The following is a 20,077-nucleotide window of genomic DNA, read 5'->3' as shown; positions in this document are numbered from 1 at the left end:
GAACTGGTAATGGAAATTACGGGAAAACGGCTGAACGGATTTTAATGAGTGACCCCTCATTTTGAAGAGTGGAACCCAAAGTTTTTCAGAAAAACAGTAGTTTTCATTGAAATTTCAATTTTTCTACATCATTTTCCTATTTTCCAAAATCCATCTTTCGTCAGTTTTGAGAACAAATTAATTGCACTTCAGTATAAAACAAAACACAAACTACAATAAACAATAGGCTATTACACAATTACACGAAGGCCATGACCTGCAGGATTGCTGACATATTTAGAGCTCAAATTCAATTAAAAAATTTAAAGACTTGCTAAAAATAATTTGTGCGAGATCGTGCGTATTTGCTTGTTTTCCGCACAGAACCAATACGCGGTAAGTGTGAAATACCACATTCAGTATTCCCAACGTAACACACATAACAATTTCCCTCTTCTTACCGCTTAAGTGACACATTGATTTTACTGCTTTAGGCTTTTAACATATTAACATATAATTATAAATTGGAAACTTACCACTGCAATTTCACCTAAATTGCAATGTTAATTATTGTTTTTAAATATTTCCAAAAATTAAGTAAAGTCTACTACTCCACGAAACTTATTGCATTCCTGATGCAAGTAACATTAAGGAAGCCGTGAAAAAATCAACAAGATTCCAGATGCCGATGTTATTACTGCAATATGTTATGTAAATAGTATTGTTAAAATATTAAAATTAAAAATAAATCATTACATAACCTTACCGTTTGTTTTAAGTTCGCATTTATAGACTGGGGGGAAAAAAAAGACAGACGTATATCACGGCCTGCTGGAGTATAGTAAACACAGAAAACATTTTATAGCAACAATGTTGAAGAAAGATATTAAGTTTTCCGAAGTTGCCGTCATTAAACAGAAACCAACATGGAGATTTCATTGCAACTAATTAGAAATTCGTCTTTCAGGTATGTAATAAACGATCTTCGCACAAAATAATGTACGATACACGAGCGGTATGTTTGTTTTCATGTTCTCGGAAATTGAAAAAGCTCAACTACGTTTCGCTTTTTCAATCTTTTCCTCGACCATGAAAACTTCAACATACCGCTCTTGTAACGTATATTACTATTACAGATCTGATTCTGCGGTGTGTAATTTTCTGACTACAGCTGTGTATTGGATATTAAAATCTACAAAAGTTGAGGTGGTTTGATGACAATATTACCATTAGAAATGAAATATTATTATAGTTAATGCCATGATGTGATTGTTTTTAATTATTAATGCTATATTAATCATATGAAAGCGAAACGTTTTGGGGTTATGTAAGTAGATGTAGAGAATATCTTAAATTAGATGTTAATTTCTATAATTTACTGAGTGGCGGCTATATATATATATATATATATATATATATATATATATATGTCTACAACTGTGGAGTAATGGTTAGCGCATCTGGCCGCGAAACCAGGTGCTCCGGGTTCGATTCTCAATCGGGACAAGTTACCTGGTTGAGGTTTTTTGCGGGGTTTTCTCCTCAATCCAATATGAGCAAATGGTGGGTAACTATCGATGCTGGATCCCGGACTCATTTCACCGGCATTATCGCCTTCATGTCATTCAGATGCTAAATAACTTAAGATGTTGATAAAGCGTCATAAAATAACCTACTAAAATAAAAACTGTATATAAAACTAGAAAACGTACGTAAGATAATATTGTTATTAAAAATTAAATATTTTTATAGTTATTAATCACACGTGGTTGGGTCTTTTTCATATAAGTTACTTAATGGCGGTGTGGTGTAGATATTTATATGCGTCATTCTCTTCAGTATTGGCTCGAGAGAGCGCAAAAATTCCAGTTCCTAAGGAAAGACGAAGAGGTACTGATAAAATAAGAATCCTACAAAATTATGTAGTCTCCCAATCATTTCAGCAAGAATCTCTTAGCAGGATAAAATGATTTTACCCTCTACATTTCAAGCCCTACATGCAGCAGCTTTGCTAAGATGCTATGTCTATTGCTCGAAAGCTTTTATAAACTTACACCTAGAATCCACAATGATCTGAAATGGTTATTGCTTTACTCCCACATGAAAAACCCACTGATCGTCCTGACATTGTTACTTGCATTTTTGCGTTGAAACTCGAAAACTGAAGATGTATAGGTTCAAGAAAAAGTATTTGGCATAAAAAAACCATTCAGAGGGAGTATGTTTCATTATTACGAAAGCAAATAACTTTCAAAATGTCTGGTATTCTTCATTGAAAATAAATCTAATAATTTTTATTTGAACGTCTGATGAACTTAGTTTGTAGCATTTGCTACATAAGCCACACTAGTCTATATAACAATTTGAACTGATAATGGAAATTACGGGAAAACGGCTGAACGGATTTTAATAAATGACCCCTCATTTTGAAGCTTGGAACCCGAAGTTTTTCAGAAAAATAGTAACTTTCAGTGAAGCGTTAGTTTTCCTACATAATTTTCATATTTTCCAAAATCCATCTTTCGTCAGTTTTGAGAACTAATTGCATCATTTCAAAATAAAACAAAACACACACTAGCCCACAATAAACAATAGGCTATTACACGAAGGCAATGACCTGCAGGATTGCTGACATATTTAGAGCTCAAATTCAATTGGTTATTAAAAACTTCAAGGCTTACTAAAAATAACTTACAGGTCTGATTCTGCGATGTGTAATTTAATTAATTAATTAATTCAATATAGATGTTGAGTTAGTAAGAGCTAACACAATCGAAGCCCTGTCACCATTAGTGAGAAATTGTACCAAAAATATATGAAGAGGATTATTACAGTTATGTTACAATAACAATAATATGTTGTTGCTGTTTTCTAATGCCAGGCATTTGACAATAAAGTCATTTGACCTCTTGCACTCCAATATTTTTCAAAGATATTGTCATGGTTAGCCACTGACGCACAGATTTTGAGATGTTCTGAATCCATTTCTTGATTAATAACAATAATATAAAATTGTATTTATTTCAGTACAGAGGTGAAGAGAACTTCACAGTCGAGGCAGATAACGGTATATTTCTAAGGAATGGATGCGATGTGCTTCCGAATTTCGAGACTTGCATGACAGATTACTTCATGACCGAATTCATTTATATTGATTTCACGACTGTTGAAGAGGCAAAGGAAGCAGTTAATACATACGTCATCAAAAATAATAAACAGAATATCACGCAGCTCATTTCAGTAGGTAAGGTTGATTTACATTTCTGTAACAAACAGCGTATTACGAATCTCACCGGACCGGTGGACAACAATGGACAACAATGACGTCACGCTGCAGCGAAGTAGGAACAAAACTGCTGGAAGGATCGATGGCTGTCATGGCGGCTGTATAAGTTGTTCTTTGTGCTATGCTAGCAAGATTTTGCGAAATTTCTGTACTGTCATCTCGTTCAAAGAAATGGGAGCAAAAACAATTTATTTCTTGAACCGGTAGTAAAACTGGTCCGTTGACACGTTCGCTCATAAGCCATTAACATATCGTTTTTACGTTGTGCTCATTACAAACAATACAGCAGAACACACCGCCATGACACAACAGTGCACGATGTCATTCGTCTGCTAATTCCCGCCCTATACAAGAACCAATCAGATTCAATGATGGCGGCTGCCACCACCTCTGCAAGGTGGTTTAACCGATGCGACACCGGTGGAGCATCAGTGACGTCATCTTTGAAATTCTGAACACCGTGATGCCATCAGATTACTCAGAGCTGAGATTCGGAATACGTCCACATACAGCGTGTTCCGAATCTCACCGGTCCGGTGGCATCAATGACGTCACGTTGCAACGAAAATAAGGAACAAAACTTCTGGAAGAATCGATGCTGTCATGGCGACTGTGTAAGTGGTTATCTGTGCTACGCTAGCAAAATTTTGCGAAATTTCCGTACTGCCATCTCGTTCAAATAAAAGAGATCATGAACAACTTATTTGTTGAACCGATAGTAATAACTGGTCCGTTGACACGTTCGCTCATAAGCCATTAACATATTGTTTTTACGTTGTGCTCATTACAAACAATGCAGCAGAACTAAAGCAGAACACACCGCCATGACACAGCAGTGTTATTCGTCTGCTAATTCCCGCCCTATACAAGAACCAATTAGATTCACTGATGGCGGCTGATGGAGACTGCCACCACCTCTGCAAGTTAATGGCACCGGTGCGACACAGGTGGAGCATCAATGACGTCATCGGTGGAATTCGGAACACCGTGATGCCATCGGATTGCTCACCGGTGAGATTCGGAATACGCTCTGTAATACGAGTTTCAATGAGATACTGGAATTAAAATATTTAAAATCGTGCACTGGGATTCGAACTCAGATCGCCTGCGTGACAGGCTGATAGTTTAGACCAGAAATATTATTAATAAGCATTTCTTTCGCGTGCATGGAGTGCTTTCACGTGTGTGCATTTTTCTGAAGATTGTCTAACTTCTTATAGAATACTTCATTTATTTTCATTTTAAGTATAATATCTTCGTTTCTTGGTAATGAGTTTTACTCATATGGGGGTTAGGTTTATTCTAAATAGAACATATTGTTTTCTAAATATTTTATCTAAATACTATTTCTTTTATAGTAATCTAATTAGTTTCAGACGAGTCTACTTCTGTAACCTATGTTTTATAATTACTGTGTTTACGTTGTTTTTTTCCTTATTTTGTAATAATTTATATACTGTAGGCCTACAGTTATAAAATATGGTATGTGTTATAATAATAATAATAATAATAATAATAATAATAATAATAATAATTCGGCGGAGTTAATAATAATAATAATAATAATAATAATAATTCGGCGGAGTTAATAATAATAATTATTATTATTAACTCCGCCGAGTTAGCTCTAAGGTAGCATCTGCCTCCAGTCTAGACGGCCCGGGTTCGATTCCCGGCGGGGTCAGAAATTTTCTTAAAAATTTCTACTTCGGGACTAGGAGAGATGGCGGTGCATAGCTTCTAATCACTAAATTGTGCACCAATATGCCTGGGTTAAATCCCAAATCTCTCCGCAGTGCATATGAAGAGAAGGCATATGTCACTGTTGATAGTGATTCGTCCGTAGGAAGGGGTTGTTAAGCCTGGCGGCCCCCTTGGTGCTATTCAACAGGAGTAGGCTACGTGCCGGCACCGGGTTTCCTCTTTCTCTTCCTCACCATCATCATCCTCACCCATTCCCTACACTACACTTACACGAACATTCACCCTAGTACACGACATAAATCTTCACAGATACACATCATGTATAACGTGGCCCGCCGAAGTGGTGTGCCATCTGTCCGTAGTATGCGGAACCCGAATCACGCAAAGTGAAGTGAGTAGGCATTAGACACACTATAATTATTATTATTATTATTATTATTATTATTATTATTATTATTATTAAAATTGTTACAAAGTACTTTTGTAAATAGTGTTGCCCTGTATAAGTGTTTATAGGCCGAAGAATAATATTACGTTTCTACAACCTAGAGACGATAATGCGATGTATTCCAACTAACCAACGTAATATTTACATTTGTCCTTCAGGCGAACATTTATTTTTTTCCTTGCTTGGTCTATATTGCTCCATCCAACCATCGCCGTCTGCTATCCTTAATTCAATGGAAACATATAGCAAGTAATATAAAGTATACACATTAAAACTAAATGATATGTCAATCTTCATTAAACTATGGTATTCACTTAACTTTAACACTTGCTTTCTCCATTTTTAATAAATGGCGCTTGGCCCACTATGGCTCTGAACCCTTCAATTGTAAAGAGGACTTGCATTCATTGCAAATGAACTTCTTTACAATATTATTTTGAACTGTATTGCTTCTCTGATACAAAGTGAATTGATCTTTGTTTTGTAGATGAGACTGTATTGCTTCTCTGATATAAAGTGAATTGATCTTTGTTTTGTAGATGAGACTGTATTGCTTCTCTGATATAAAGTGAATTGATCTTTGTTTTGTAGATGAGACTGTATTACTTCTCTTATACAAAGTGAATTGATCTTTGTTTTGTAGATGAGACTGTATTACTTCTCCGATACAATTGATGTTTGTTTTGTAGATGAGACTGTATTACTTCTCCGATACAATTGATCTTTATTTTGTAGATGAGACTGTATTACTTCTCTGATACAAAGTGAATTGATCTTTGTTTTGTAGATGAGACTGTATTGCTTCTCTGATATAAAGTGAATTGATCTTTGTTTTGTAGATGAGACTGTATTACTTCTCCGATACAATTGATCATTGTTTTGTAGATGAGACTGTATTACTTCTCTGATACAAAGTGAATTGATCTTTGTTTTATAGATGAGACTGTATTGCTTCTCTGATATAAAGTGAATTGATCTTTGTTTTGTAGATGAGACTGTATTGCTTCTCTGATACAAAGTGAATTGATCTTTGTTTTGTAGATGAGACTGTATTGCTTCTCTGATATAAAGTGAATTGATCTTTGTTTTGTAGATGAGACTGTATTACTTCTCTGATACAAAGTGAATTGATCTTTGTTTTGTAGATGAGACTGTATTACTTCTCCGATACAATTGATGTTTGTTTTGTAGATGAGACTGTATTACTTCTCCGATACAATTGATCTTTATTTTGTAGATGAGACTGTATTACTTCTCTGATACAAAGTGAATTGATCTTTGTTTTGTAGATGAGACTGTATTGCTTCTCTGATATAAAGTGAATTGATCTTTGTTTTGTAGATGAGATTGTATTACTTCTCCGATACAATTGATCTTTGTTTTGTAGATGAGACTGTATTACTTCTCTGATACAAAGTGAATTGATCTTTGTTTTGTAGATGAGACTGTATTGCTTCTCTGATATGAAGTGAATTGATCTTTGTTTTGTAGATGAGACTGTATTGCTTCTCTGATACAAAGTGAATTGATCTTTGTTTTGTAGATGAGACTGTATTACTTCTCTGATACAATTGACCTTTGTTTTGTAGATGAGACTGTATTACTTCTCCGATACAATTGATGTTTGTTTTGTAGATGAGACTGTATTACTTCTCCGATACAATTGATCTTTATTTTGTAGATGAGACTGTATTACTTCTCTGATACAAAGTGAATTGATCTTTGTTTTGTAGATGAGACTGTATTACTTCTCCGATACAATTGATCTTTGTTTTGTAGATGAGACTGTATTACTTCTCTGATACAAAGTGAATTGATCTTTGTTTTGTAGATGAGACTGTATTGCTTCTCTGATATAAAGTGAATTGATCTTTGTTTTGTAGATGAGACTGTATTGCTTCTCTGATACAAAGTGAATTGATTTTTGTTTTGTAGATGAGAATGTATTACTTCTCTGATACAAAGTGAATTGATCTTTGTTTTGTAGATGAGATTGTATTACTTCTCTGATACAAAGTGAATTGATCTTTGTTTTGTAGATGAGACTGTATTACTTCTCTGATACAAAGTGAATTGATATTTGTTTTGTAGATGAGACTGTATTACTTCTCCGATACAATTGACCTTTGCTTTGTAGATGAGACTTCTCCGATACAATTGAGCTTTGTTTTGTAGATGAGACTGTATTACTTCTCTGATACAAAGTGAATTGATCTTTGTTTTGTAGATGAGACTGTATTATTTCTCCGATACAATTGAGCTTTGTTTTGTAGATGAGACTGTATTACTTCTCTGATACAAAGTGAATTGATCTTTGTTTTGTAGATGAGACTGTATTACTTCTCTGATACAAAGTGAATTGATATTTGTTTTGTAGATGAGACTGTATGACTTCTCCGATACAATTGACCTTTGTTTTGTAGATGAGACTGTATTACTTCTCCGATACAATTGAGCTTTGTTTTGTAGATGAGACTGTATTACTTCTCTGATACAAAGTGAATTGATCTTTGTTTTGTAGATGAGACTGTATTACTTCTCTGATACAAAGTGAATTGATATTTGTTTTGTAGATGAGACTGTATGACTTCTCCGATACAATTGACCTTTGTTTTGTAGATGAGACTGTATTACTTCTCCGATACAATTGAGCTTTGTTTTGTAGATGAGACTGTATTACTTCTCTGATACAAAGTGAATTGATCTTTGTTTTGTAGATGAGACTGTATTACTTCTCTGATACAAAGTGAATTGATCTTTGTTTTGTAGATGAGACTGTATTACTTCTCTGATACAAAGTGAATTGATCTTTGCTTTGTAGATGAGACTGTATTGCTTCTCTGATATAAAGTGATTAGTGAATTGATCTTTGGTTTGTAGATGAGACCGAGAACCGGAGCGCCATTTTAGCAGTTCTCTCTGCGTTTTACTTCGAAGCTAACTGGAGTAATACATTTGTCCCAATCAAGATTAAAAGTGAAGAATTTCGACCTGGGCCGGATTTGGTTTATAATGTGCCAACTATGTTCTACGAGCAGACACACATGGCTGGGACATCAACAGAGCTCGGAGCTAAATGGGTACATCTGAATATGCAGGTGACGTTTGAGACCCAATGCGTATGAAGGTAACTTCAAGAAAGCGCCCGCTTCATTATAAAAGCAATCATATCCCGTCTCTAATATCCTTCACAACGTTATTTATTGATTTGACTGCATTATGAACTTCCATATTAATAATAATAATATTAATAATACTAATAATAATAATAATAATAATAATAGTAATAGTAGTAGTAGTAATAATAATAATAATAATAATAATAATAATAATAATAATAATAATAATAATAAGAGAGAAGTTTTATATGATATTCTTATTGAATTTGGTATTTCCAAGAAACTAGTTCGTTTAATTAAAATGTGTCTCAGTGAAACTTACAGCAGAGATCGTATAGGTCAATTTCTGTCAGATGCGTTTCCAATTCACTGTGGGCTAAAGCAAGGAGATGCACTATCACCTTTACTTTTTAACTTTGCTCTAGAGTATGCCATTAGGAAAGTCCAGGATAACAGAGAGGGTTGGGAATTGAACGGGTTACATCAGCTGCTTGTCTATGCGGATGACGTGAATATGTTAGGAGAAAATCCACAAATGATTAGGGAAAAACACGAGGATTTTACTGGAAGCAAGTAAAGAAATAGGTTTGGAAGTAAATCCTGAAAAGACAAAGTATATGATTATGTCTCGTGACGGAAATATTGTGCGAAATGGCAATATAAAAATTGGAAATTTATCTTTCGAAGAGGTGGAGAAGTTCAAATATCTTGGAGCAACAGTAACAAATATAATTGATACTCGGGAGGAAATTAAACACAGAATAAATATGGGAAATGCCTGTTATTATTCGGTTGAGAAGCTTTTATCATCCAGTCTGCTGTCAAAAATTCTGAAAGTTAGAATTTATAAAACAATTATATTACCGGTTGTTCTTTATGGTTATGAAACTTGGACTCTCACGTTGAGAGAGGAACATAGGTTAAGGGCGTTTGAGAATAAGGTTCTCAGGAAAATATTTGGGGCTAAGAGGGATGAAGTTACAAGAGAATGAGAAAGTTACACAACACAGAACTGCACGCATTGTATTTTTCACCTGACATAATTAGGAACATTAAATCCAGACGTTTGAGATGGGCAGGGCATGTAGCACGTATGGGCGAATCCAGAAATGCATATAGAGTGTTAGTTGGGAGGCCGGAGGGAAAAATACCTCTAGGAAGGCCGAGACGTAGATGGGAAGATAATATAAAAATGGATTTGAGGGAGGTGGGATATGATGATAGAGACTGGATTAATCTTGCTCAGGATAGGGACCGATGGCGGGCTTATGTGAGGGCGGCAATGAACCTCCGGGTTCTTTAAAAGCCAGTAAGTAAGTAAGTAAGTAAGTAAGTAAGTAAGTAAGTAAGTAAGCAAGCAAGTAATTAAGTAAGTAAATAATAATAATAATAATAATAATAATAATAATAATAATAATAATAATAATAATAAATTTAGCTTCCCTTATGAAAAGGTTGCCAGATTTGACAAAGCGTATTACATAATTTCGAAATACACCTAAAAGGTAAAATGATATACATTTGAAACGGTTCGGGAATCGACTATACAAAATGTCAGAAAAATATACACCTAAGTAGCGTTTGTGCTCATTTACAGTTAAGAAAGGGGGGGGGGAAATATCATCAGATTGGTTAGAATGATTCGAATGGCATATACCGCGAGAAAAATAATAGTACGGATTTGTTGGCATTGATATCTATCAATGCCAACAAATCCAATCAACAGCCGTCGGTTAAGGTAACTTGAAATTTCCATTATCACTCCCATACAAATGATTTCTCAATATCTGAACCGATCCTTTGAGGGCACTAATGGCTATTTCCTTCACAATGCTGTGTGTTAGCCCCAGGTTTTTACATTTGTTGGCAAAGAAGGAGGGTATGGTACCTCGTGCTCCCACCATCAGACCTATTACATCAATATGGGACAGGCTATATTTATCTTTATAGAACGGGATTGTTGGTTCATAGATCCGTTTCTTTTCACTGTCCACCTCATGCGGTTGATCTGCATGTGTCTCAAATCTGATGGTAGGATCGAGAATGTATGCCGAGTTGTTCTTAATGGCAATGATATCAATTCGCCGAACACTTCCTTGTGTGGCTAGTCCCTGCACCTCTTGATGGACTGTAAACCCTACTTCCTTCATTGCCTCGGCTAGCATAGAACTTTTCTAAAAATGCATCCAAAATTTAGATTCATACGCTTTATTTCTTGGGCTGTATAATCAGTTGTATTTTAATTGTTCAGTTGCCTTAAAAATATGTTATTGTCATCTTATAACTATATTTTTCAGCTGTATAAAGGAATACTCAGCAATGGGTCATAAAAATTTATTTTTTCAGACTCGATTTTGCGTCTTTCTATTCTGTTCAGAATTCAATTTTTTGGCCTGTATTTTAAAAATGGGACCAATTATTTGATAAAATTTAAGTTGTGTTTCTTGTTTTCTTTACTTGGCAGTTATTTCCTTATTGTACTACACATCCATTGAAACTTATTTGTCTTTGAATCACTATCTACAGGGACATCATTTTATTTTTACTAACATTTTTAATATTAACCTGTCTATACCTTTAGAGACCCGGAAACATCGCTTGCAAGACTGGAGTTCGATGATACTGGCGTAAAACACAAATCACTCTACTAGGTATAGGATGGAAGAAAAGTAGTTCATCCATTTACGTAAACTAGGAAATATCGCGATTTTGAGTTTGATAATTTTCATTAGGTTTTTCTTTAATCAAAGTACATTACTGTATTAAGAATAAGTGTTTTTACTCACGAAGTGAGTTATGCATGCGAACGTATTCATTATGCAGTGTATATTATATTGTCTACAGTACATTAGCGTACAATATAGAGAAAGAAGTTAAATTGAAAAATAATCATAATATGAATATTTAAACACAATTTTGAAAATCGTGGCCGTTCATTTCGATACAGGCTTCAGTTCTTTTGTGCATATTATCGCACTATAGACTATTGCATCTAATTCCAATTGCCAGTTTCGTCCTTCGTACTAGTAACTCATGTTGAAATAATTCTGTACCTACTCTACGTACTGTAAATTCAATCTTCACTTCTGCCCGACCCGAAAATATAAGATTACTCAGACATGCTATCTACTGTCCGTCCAAGTGGTTATGCCGCAGAATTGTGGAAAGGGAGGAAATCACGTGACAGTTAATTGCTTAACGAGGCCCTTTTATTTAAGTTAAATTAAACAGCTGTATAATATTACGTAAGCGTCCAATTCCTAAGAGAAATTAATGTTTTCAGAAAAGAGCTAAGACAGCCCAGCTTTTACAGAGGGGCGAGCAGAAGCAGGTTGGGGAAATCGGGGTGCGACGTAGGCAAACGGACAGTACCTGTGAGAAAATATGATTCAATATTGAAAGCTCTTTCGTCACTGGAAAACGCGAACATATTTATGGAACGTACTATACCCAGTAACCCAGTACTGCTTACTATCTGCGGTCTTGGTTCTGTGTGGAGTTGGAACTTCCTTAGTAGAAGGGGTGGGAGTGAAGTACATTCAAAAACTCAGGTACAATAAAAATTGAAGTAAAAATAAAATGATGTCCCTGTATATTTCATGAACGTATAAAATATTGCAACGAAAATATATGAAATTTGATATTTGAAGGGTTCAGAGTCATAGTGGGCCAAGTGCCATACATTAAAAACGGAAAAAACAAGGGTTAAAATTAAGTGACTGCCATATTTCAATAAAATATACAGCAAGTAATATAAAGTAGATAGATAGGTAGGTAGGTAGGTAGTTAGACAGACAGACAGACAGGCAGACAGACAGACAGACAGACAGACAGACAGATTTATTGAGTAATATTGTACATACAGATTTTATATTATAATAATTTTCTCTAAAATACAATGCACGGGTCTTCTGACCGTACGTGCTTTGTACCCAAAACAAGTCCTCCTTTGTAGGTTCCCCCCACCTATGATTACATCCAACTACTCTCTAGAAGAACACACATATTAAAATGGAAATGGCACAATAAAACACATTATATAATATATCCTAACCTACAAGACATAAAGTGTACAGTTGGGTGGATACTATTATCCCTTCCTCAGTTCGCGTCACAAACTTCAACAGCTGAAGTTCTAATCTTTCTCGCCTTCAAGAGGAACAAGCCAGTCTTTTGATCCCATTCTCTATTTCCCATGAGGTCAAGACATGCAAGCGAACTCCTATTCTGACTTAGCATCGAGGGTGGTAGATATTTTCTCCGTGCATGTTCCAATTCGACACACTGTAATAAAATATGTTTATAGTAGTCCTTTTCTTTGCAAAGGGGACAAAGACGCTCCCCTTCTTCGTTGACAATTTTATTACCCATGCCCCTAATCATGCACATTAAAACTAAATGCTACGTCAATCTTCATTAAACTATGGTATTCACTTAACTTTAACTCTTGCTTTCTCCGTTTTTAATAAATGGCGCTTGGCCCACTATGGCTCTGAACCCTTCATTTATTGACTGCTACCCATTTCATTGCGTTTTCATCGATTAGAATATGCAAATCGTAAAATATATCTTCCCAAATTTTCGAAATTATATTATAATTAATCATAAACTCTATTTCTGTGTACAGGTTACAACTTTTACAATGCTTCTCGTTCTCCCTATTATAAAGTATGGATTGAAGGACGTTATTCAACGTTTAACTCCTGAAATTCTAACAGAATTGTTCTCGGAGAAGAATGAACACCTGGTGAGACTGTCTCTTCCAAAATTTAAAATTCAGAAAGAAACGGACCTGATTCCTGTGTTGAAAAACGTAAGAATAATTATATTATATCATGTACACCCTATTTAAAACTAAGTGTAATATGAATATAGAAATTTAGGTACTACATTAATGGACATATTATTAGAAAATGTGTATCCTATCGTGTATCCTTCTCCAATTATGTTAGTTACTGGAATCTGAATTGTTATGTCTGCAAACGTAGATTTCATTGAAATTGACTACTTTTGACTTTGATTATACAAACAGAATTAGAATTGAATCGGTCATTTTTAAAACCCCGTAAGTCACTCTTTTATCATTTTCGTTTTATTTGAAAAAGTGAAAGTCGCAACCTAGACGCATCATTTTATGTTGCAAAACCGCAAGTCTGGTGTATAGAATACTTGTAAGGACAAAGCATACAGTTGCTTAGGTTTTGGAACTCCTTAAGGGGAGAGGTTGGTATTTTTTGGTGAAAAATTAGTAAATTAGAAAAAAAAAAATTTAAAAATGCTCTGTGATGTGTGGAATGCATAGCATAATATTTTGTGGGTATTTGTGCTCTTATCAGATGTTGAGACGCCATTTTTGAACTTCCTACGTTTTGGATTTTTAAATAACTCGACCCCTTTTATTGTTGCTTCCGGTAAATTGAATAAAAAAAAAAATTTCTTTGAAATACTTCTTGATATGTGGAATGTGTGGAATGCATTGCATAATATTTCGTGGGTATTTGTACCCTTATCGGATGTTGAGACGCCAATTTTAAACTTCCTGCGCTATGGATTTTTAAACCACTCGCAGCCTTTTATCGGTTTACGGTAACTTCATTTTTTTGCTACATTGCCAGACAAAAATGGATATAACTTCTGAACTATTAAAGATACATGCATGAAATTTAGAACACACATTCTTTAGACTATTAGGAAACTTTTCTCTGTAGCAGAAGTTTGTTAATTTTTTTCATTTTAAAACTACGTCCGTTTGTTTGCAAGAAAGGAATTCAGAAAAGTGTTATTAAATTTTAATTGTTTATTTTACAAACGTAGGGAGTAATATCAAAATTCTGTTGAAGACAGTTTGTAGAGCATACTTTTGCAAGTACATTGCAAAAAAACGGGATGAATCTACCTTTAAAAATGGTTTAGATATATCGGTTTTAGTAAAATCCTGCATTGGGTAAATTTTTTTCAAATTCTGGGCCCCAAAATAATTTTTTTTTTTTCAAAATATTTATTTTTGTTTGAGTTTCTACAGGTATGAGCTCTCTACATACAAAAAATTAATATTTTACACCAAATAGGAAAGAAGTTTAAAAAAATACCGTCCTCTCCCCTTAAGTCACGGATTTACGGAGTTTCTCAACGTAACCATGTTTCACCGCTATAGAGGGTGTTCCCTGTAGGCAGTTGTTGATAACTCTCAAGTAACTCATACTGTAAAGCAAGATGTGTTTATTTTGTTGTAGTAATCATGCTGATTGTTTATACTATGCCAACATGTTTTCAGTGGGCGACAGTGAGATACAGTAAATAAATAGCTTAAAAAGAAAAAGGGAATAAAAATAATAATTTCTGTGCGAAAAGATTAAGACAGCCATTTAATGCCAGAAAAAAGAGCATACTTGCACACTTTTCCAGTAAATGTAAAGAAAATTAAGGATTTGAGAGAATTTCAGGGATATTTACCTAATGAAGAGGAAATTCAAAGTTTCTCGAAGAGTTTGTATGATGTAACTGAAGAGAGATGAATTGAGGATCTCCATTCCTGAAACATATTCTGTGTAATTTAATTAAATATACTTTTTTCTCGTGTGCCTCAGCACAACTTATTAATAATTTAAATATTTATAACATTTTGTATACTTGAGCAATGTAAGTAAACAAATTACTGCAACATATATATGTTACTTTATAAATTGTGGAGTCTGAATTTATTGATTTACCCGGAGTGAGACAAGTGGCCAACAGGCTTGGAGCTCAGATATTCAGTTTCTTTCGGCTCCGAACCCTTTGCGAGGACGCGTTTTGCGTACTTTTCAATTTTCTCCTCTCACTTTTCTTTCAATTTAATTCAATTATTGATTTGCTTTATATAATAGGCTAACAAATTAATATTATACTTTCTGAAACCTCACAAGTCATAGATATTTTAACTTGTCTAGCAACAAATTTAATATTATGTAGAAGTTAATGGCATGCTTTCGTGACTTATTCACTCAAGATTTAACTTGCAGAAGCAAAAATGTTTATAAATAAATGCATATAGAGTGTTAGTTGGGAGACCGGTGGGAAAAAGACCTTTAGGGAGGCCGAGACGTAGATGGGAGGACAATATTAAAATGGATTTGAGGGAGGTGGGGTATGATGATAGAGACTGGATTAATCTTGCACAGGATAGGGACCGCTGGCAGGCTTATGTGAGGGCGGCAATGAACCTTCGGGTTCCTTAAAAGCCATTTGTAAGTAAATTAGTTTATAATTTTTTTTTTTTTCATTCTTCCACAAGTTTATAATTCTTGATTTACGAGGTTTAAAAAATAACCGATTATTAGGGTGAAGTTAAGGCTATCAGGACTTCTATTCCACTTCACCATAAATCAACCTTAGGCACAATATTACGTTCATGAGATCCTGGGAAACGAGAATGTAGATGCATTAGCAAAGAAGGGCAGCACTGCTACTTACAGACCTGTTACTAAATCTACGAATTACTCTGTGAAAAGATTTATTAAATCTACATACTTAGACTTCAACAAACAAAATTTCATAACACAATCTCAAGGGAAAAAATGGAACTCTCTGCATCATAATCCACAGTTAATTCCCGATTTACCACGAAAATCGTCTGTAGCTGCATTTAGTTTGGCAACAGGCCATGATTGTTTGGCCAAACACCTGCATAGAATTGGAATATATCAGTCCCCCAACTGCCCATTGTGCAACTCGAACCAAGAAATGGATTCGGAACACCTCAAAATCTGTGCTTCAGTGGCTGACCATGATAATATCTTTGAAAAATATTGGAGTGCAAGAGGTCAAATGACTTTATTGTCAAACCCCTGGAATTAGAACACAACAACTACTTTAGGTACAATATTACATTCAATGAGATTAACTAATGGTATATGCAACAGGCGTTAATAATAATATAATATAGTTTACAATTTGAAAACATGGACTACTCGTAACGTAGAACACTAAAGCAGAAAAAACCTACAGAGAGTTAACAAACCAATCTATACTAATAACAAATCTGTAGCTAAAATTTTTCTAGTAATTTTCGATTTTCCAAAAATAATTGGTGTTAACATGTATAATTAACCATCCTGAAACCGAAAATCGCCTTTTTGAAATTTTTGTTTGTATGTATGTCTGTCTGTCTGGATGTTTGTTATCTTTTCACGCGACAATGGATGAACCGATTTATATGAAAATTGGAATATAAATTAAGTTCGTTGTAACTTAGATTAGGCTATATGGCATTCAAAAATACTTTATTTAAAAGGGGGGTTATAAGCGGGCCTGAATTAAATCAAAATATCTCCCTTATTATTAATTATCATGAAAAATATTACATATCAAAAGTTTCTTTAAAAATGATTTCCGATAAGTTTTATCCTACACAAAATTTTGATAGGACTGATATTTAATGAGATAAATGAGTTTTAAAATTACAATAACAACGCCATCTATTGAAATAAAAACAAATGACTTCGTCTATAAGGGGCCTTGGACAACAACAATCGAAAGCTATTAAACATAGCCTACGCCCTACGAGAATGTTTCCGTGTTTGTGTGAAGTAATTATCGAAAGCTAATTGTTTAATTATTATTTCACCTTTGGAAAGTGTAGTTTCTCTAGATGGACATAATTCTATAATGTTATTACAGTAACTTCTGAGTGAAATTTAAGGATATACAAGACTTTTAAAATAACAATACAATACATTTTCACCGCCGCCTCAGATTATAGCTTTGCTGTTCCTGCAGTAACTCCTATGTGCAAAATATACAATTTTTTAGTAGGAAGAAAAAACACATTTATTCATTCCATGGCAATGGTACATAGGAGATCGTGAATTCTTACATTTTCGAAAGAAAGAAATATAATTACATATCACTGTTTATGCTGTATCACTATTTAAGTTATTTGAAGGGTTCAGAACCATGGTGGGCCAAGCGCCATTTACTGAAGACGTAGAAAACAACGGTTAAAATTATTACCATAATTCAATGGAAACATATAGCAAATAATATGAAGTATACATATTAAAACTAAATGATATGTCAATCTTCATTAAACTATGCATGTAAGAACAATTAAGATACATGTTAAAGGAATTATCATTGCACCAAATGAGTGCTCTCTGGACCAAAACGACCGCATTGAAATTATTTAAATACAATTTAAATTAGGTAACATATTAAACGATTTATCCTTCTATCAAACACGAATGTTCCCTGGATCAAAAGTCCTATTTTAATTACGTAATTATTTTATATTTATTTCTAACAGGTGCAGCGGAGCGCACGGGTACGGCTAGTATTACATATACAAATAAATCTTACGCTGAATCCTTAAGGAACAAAAGAAAATACTAAATGAATATGGAACATTAGCTTACACACAGGCATAAATATAATAAACGTGTCTAGCTGCTATCTAATAACAACTTTCTAAGCTTATTTAGAAACGACGTTAGGGTCCGACAGTGTTAGATCTCGAGAGGGAGGGAATTTCAAAGTCAGAGGAGTGCAACACTAACAGATGAAGAATATGAAGAAGTTCTATGTTGGGGGATTAGAAGTAGTCCTAAGTCACTTGTACTTGGGATTGAAAATCTTTGGAAGCTTGAAGCAATACAGTATACTGGGGATTAGACAAATGTAGTATTTTGATTTATAGTGGTAGACCGTGTAGCTGACGACGCCTCTTTATGCGCAAACACGGTAACATTTGAAAGCATGGCGTGACAGTCTCGCCGGCGAGTATTACAGACGATGATTAATGAATATCTATATATATAATTTGAACTGGTAATGGAAATTACGGGAAAACGGCTGAACGGATTTTAATGACTAACCTGACATTTTGAAGCTTGGCATCCGAGGATTTTAAGAAAAATAGTAACTTTCAGTGAAGCGTTAGTTTTCCTACATCATTTTCCTATTTTCCAAAATCCAGTTTCGAGAACTAATTGCATTTCAGTAAAAAACAAAACACACACACTACAATAAACAAAAGGCTATTACACGATCTGCAGAATTGCTGACATATTTAGAGCTCAAATTCAATTGGTTATTAAAAACTTCAAGATTTACTAAATTCTAGGCTGCCCTCAATTCAGTGTCATATTTATATTTTTTAGAAATGATCTGTATAGAGCTAAATGCGCTGATCAATTAATAAATTGTCAAAAAAAAAAGATTTACTGGTTCTGCGGTGTGTAATTTTCTGAGTGTATGAGTCTTTTCGACATTTCTGGTCTTCTCTCCTGACTGTGGCTTAATTGTAACCCACTTCTGAGGTTGGGGCGCCTGGAAGGCGGAGTTACATTACCCCGATGATGTGACAGGATGATTATGATAATGTAGTGCCAGGAGAGGTCTTAAATCTAAACTTAACCTAAATTCCAGACCATGGACGAACATAGGAATAATCCCCTTTAAGGAAAAATTCCTGTGCTCTAACCGGGAATCGAACCCGGGACTACAGCCAGAAGCTCTGACCACTAGACCATGAGGCTGGTCTGTGTATTGGATATTAAAATCTACAAAACTTGAGGTGGTTTGATGACATTATTACCATTAGAAAAGAAATATTATTATAGTTAATGCCATGATATTTTTCATTAATTATACATATTAATGCTATATTGATGAAACATTTTGGGGTTATGTAGAGAATATCTTAAATTAGACCTTCATTTCTATAATTTACTGAGTGGCGGATATGTATATGAAGAGTCCACTGCTAGAATGATGGATGTCATTTGGAATACATTTTGCAGGAGAAGCAATTGAAAGTTTCAAATGCTTAGCGCTCAAAGCTTAACCGTGATTTTCCGATCATTACTGGAGAACGACTATCAGTGTTAATGCCATATAACTCTGTATGTGTGTTCTATATGTCTTAAGCTATGCATTGACAGTCTTGGTTCATTTTCGACAAGAAAGTGACATCCATCATTCTTGCAGTGGACTCTTCATATATAAGTGGGGTTGGGTCTTTTTGATATACTTAATGGCGGTGTGGTGTATATATTTATATGCGTCATTCTCTTCACTATTGGCTCGAGAGAGCGCAAAAATTACATTTCCTAAGGAAAGGCCAAAAGATATTACTTACCGATAAAATAAGAAGCCTACAAAATTATGCAGTCTCCCGATCATTTCAGAAAGATCTCTTAGCAGGATAAAATGATTTTACCCTCTACATTTCAAGCTCTACAAGCAGCAGCTATACCAAGAAGCTATGTCTGTTGTTCGAAAGCATAACAAACCTGCCATTTTTTAACTTTCACCTACAATCCACAATGACCTGAAATAGCTATGGCTTTACTCCCACATGAAAAATCCACTGATCGTCCTGAGATAGTTACTTGCGTTTTCGAGTTGAAACTCAAAAACTGAAGGAGGATAGGTTCAAGAAAAAGTATTTGGTATAAAAAACCATTCAGAGGGAGTATGTTTCATTGCTACGGAAGGAAATAACTTTCAAAATGTCTGGTTTTCTTCGTTGAAAATAAATCTAAAAAAAATTTAACTTCTAAC

General features: G+C 34.5%; 2 protein-coding genes across 2 annotated transcripts in view; one reads left to right on the top strand and one right to left on the bottom strand.

Annotated features, from left to right (window-relative positions):
- The window catches only part of LOC138702314 (leukocyte elastase inhibitor-like), a 163,491-nt gene that overhangs the window by 74,932 nt on the left and 68,482 nt on the right, over window positions 1-20,077 (bottom strand). The gene's annotated exons all lie outside the window — the stretch shown is intronic.
- Window positions 1-20,077, top strand: part of LOC138702275 (alpha-1-antitrypsin-like protein GS55-MS) — a 29,897-nt gene that overhangs the window by 231 nt on the left and 9,589 nt on the right. Inside the window, exons 2-4 of the mRNA XM_069829857.1 lie at window positions 3,007-3,223; window positions 8,298-8,515; window positions 13,164-13,349. Coding sequence (XP_069685958.1) covers window positions 3,007-3,223; window positions 8,298-8,515; window positions 13,164-13,349 — 621 coding nt within the window. The remainder of the gene's footprint in view (window positions 1-3,006; window positions 3,224-8,297; window positions 8,516-13,163; window positions 13,350-20,077) is intronic.

Source organism: Periplaneta americana, chromosome 6 (assembly GCF_040183065.1).
Source record: "Periplaneta americana isolate PAMFEO1 chromosome 6, P.americana_PAMFEO1_priV1, whole genome shotgun sequence".
Classification (NCBI taxonomy): Eukaryota; Metazoa; Arthropoda; class Insecta; order Blattodea; family Blattidae; genus Periplaneta; species Periplaneta americana.
The sequence above is the reverse complement of the archived record's forward strand: the minus strand, read 5'-3'. Positions and strand labels throughout refer to the sequence as shown.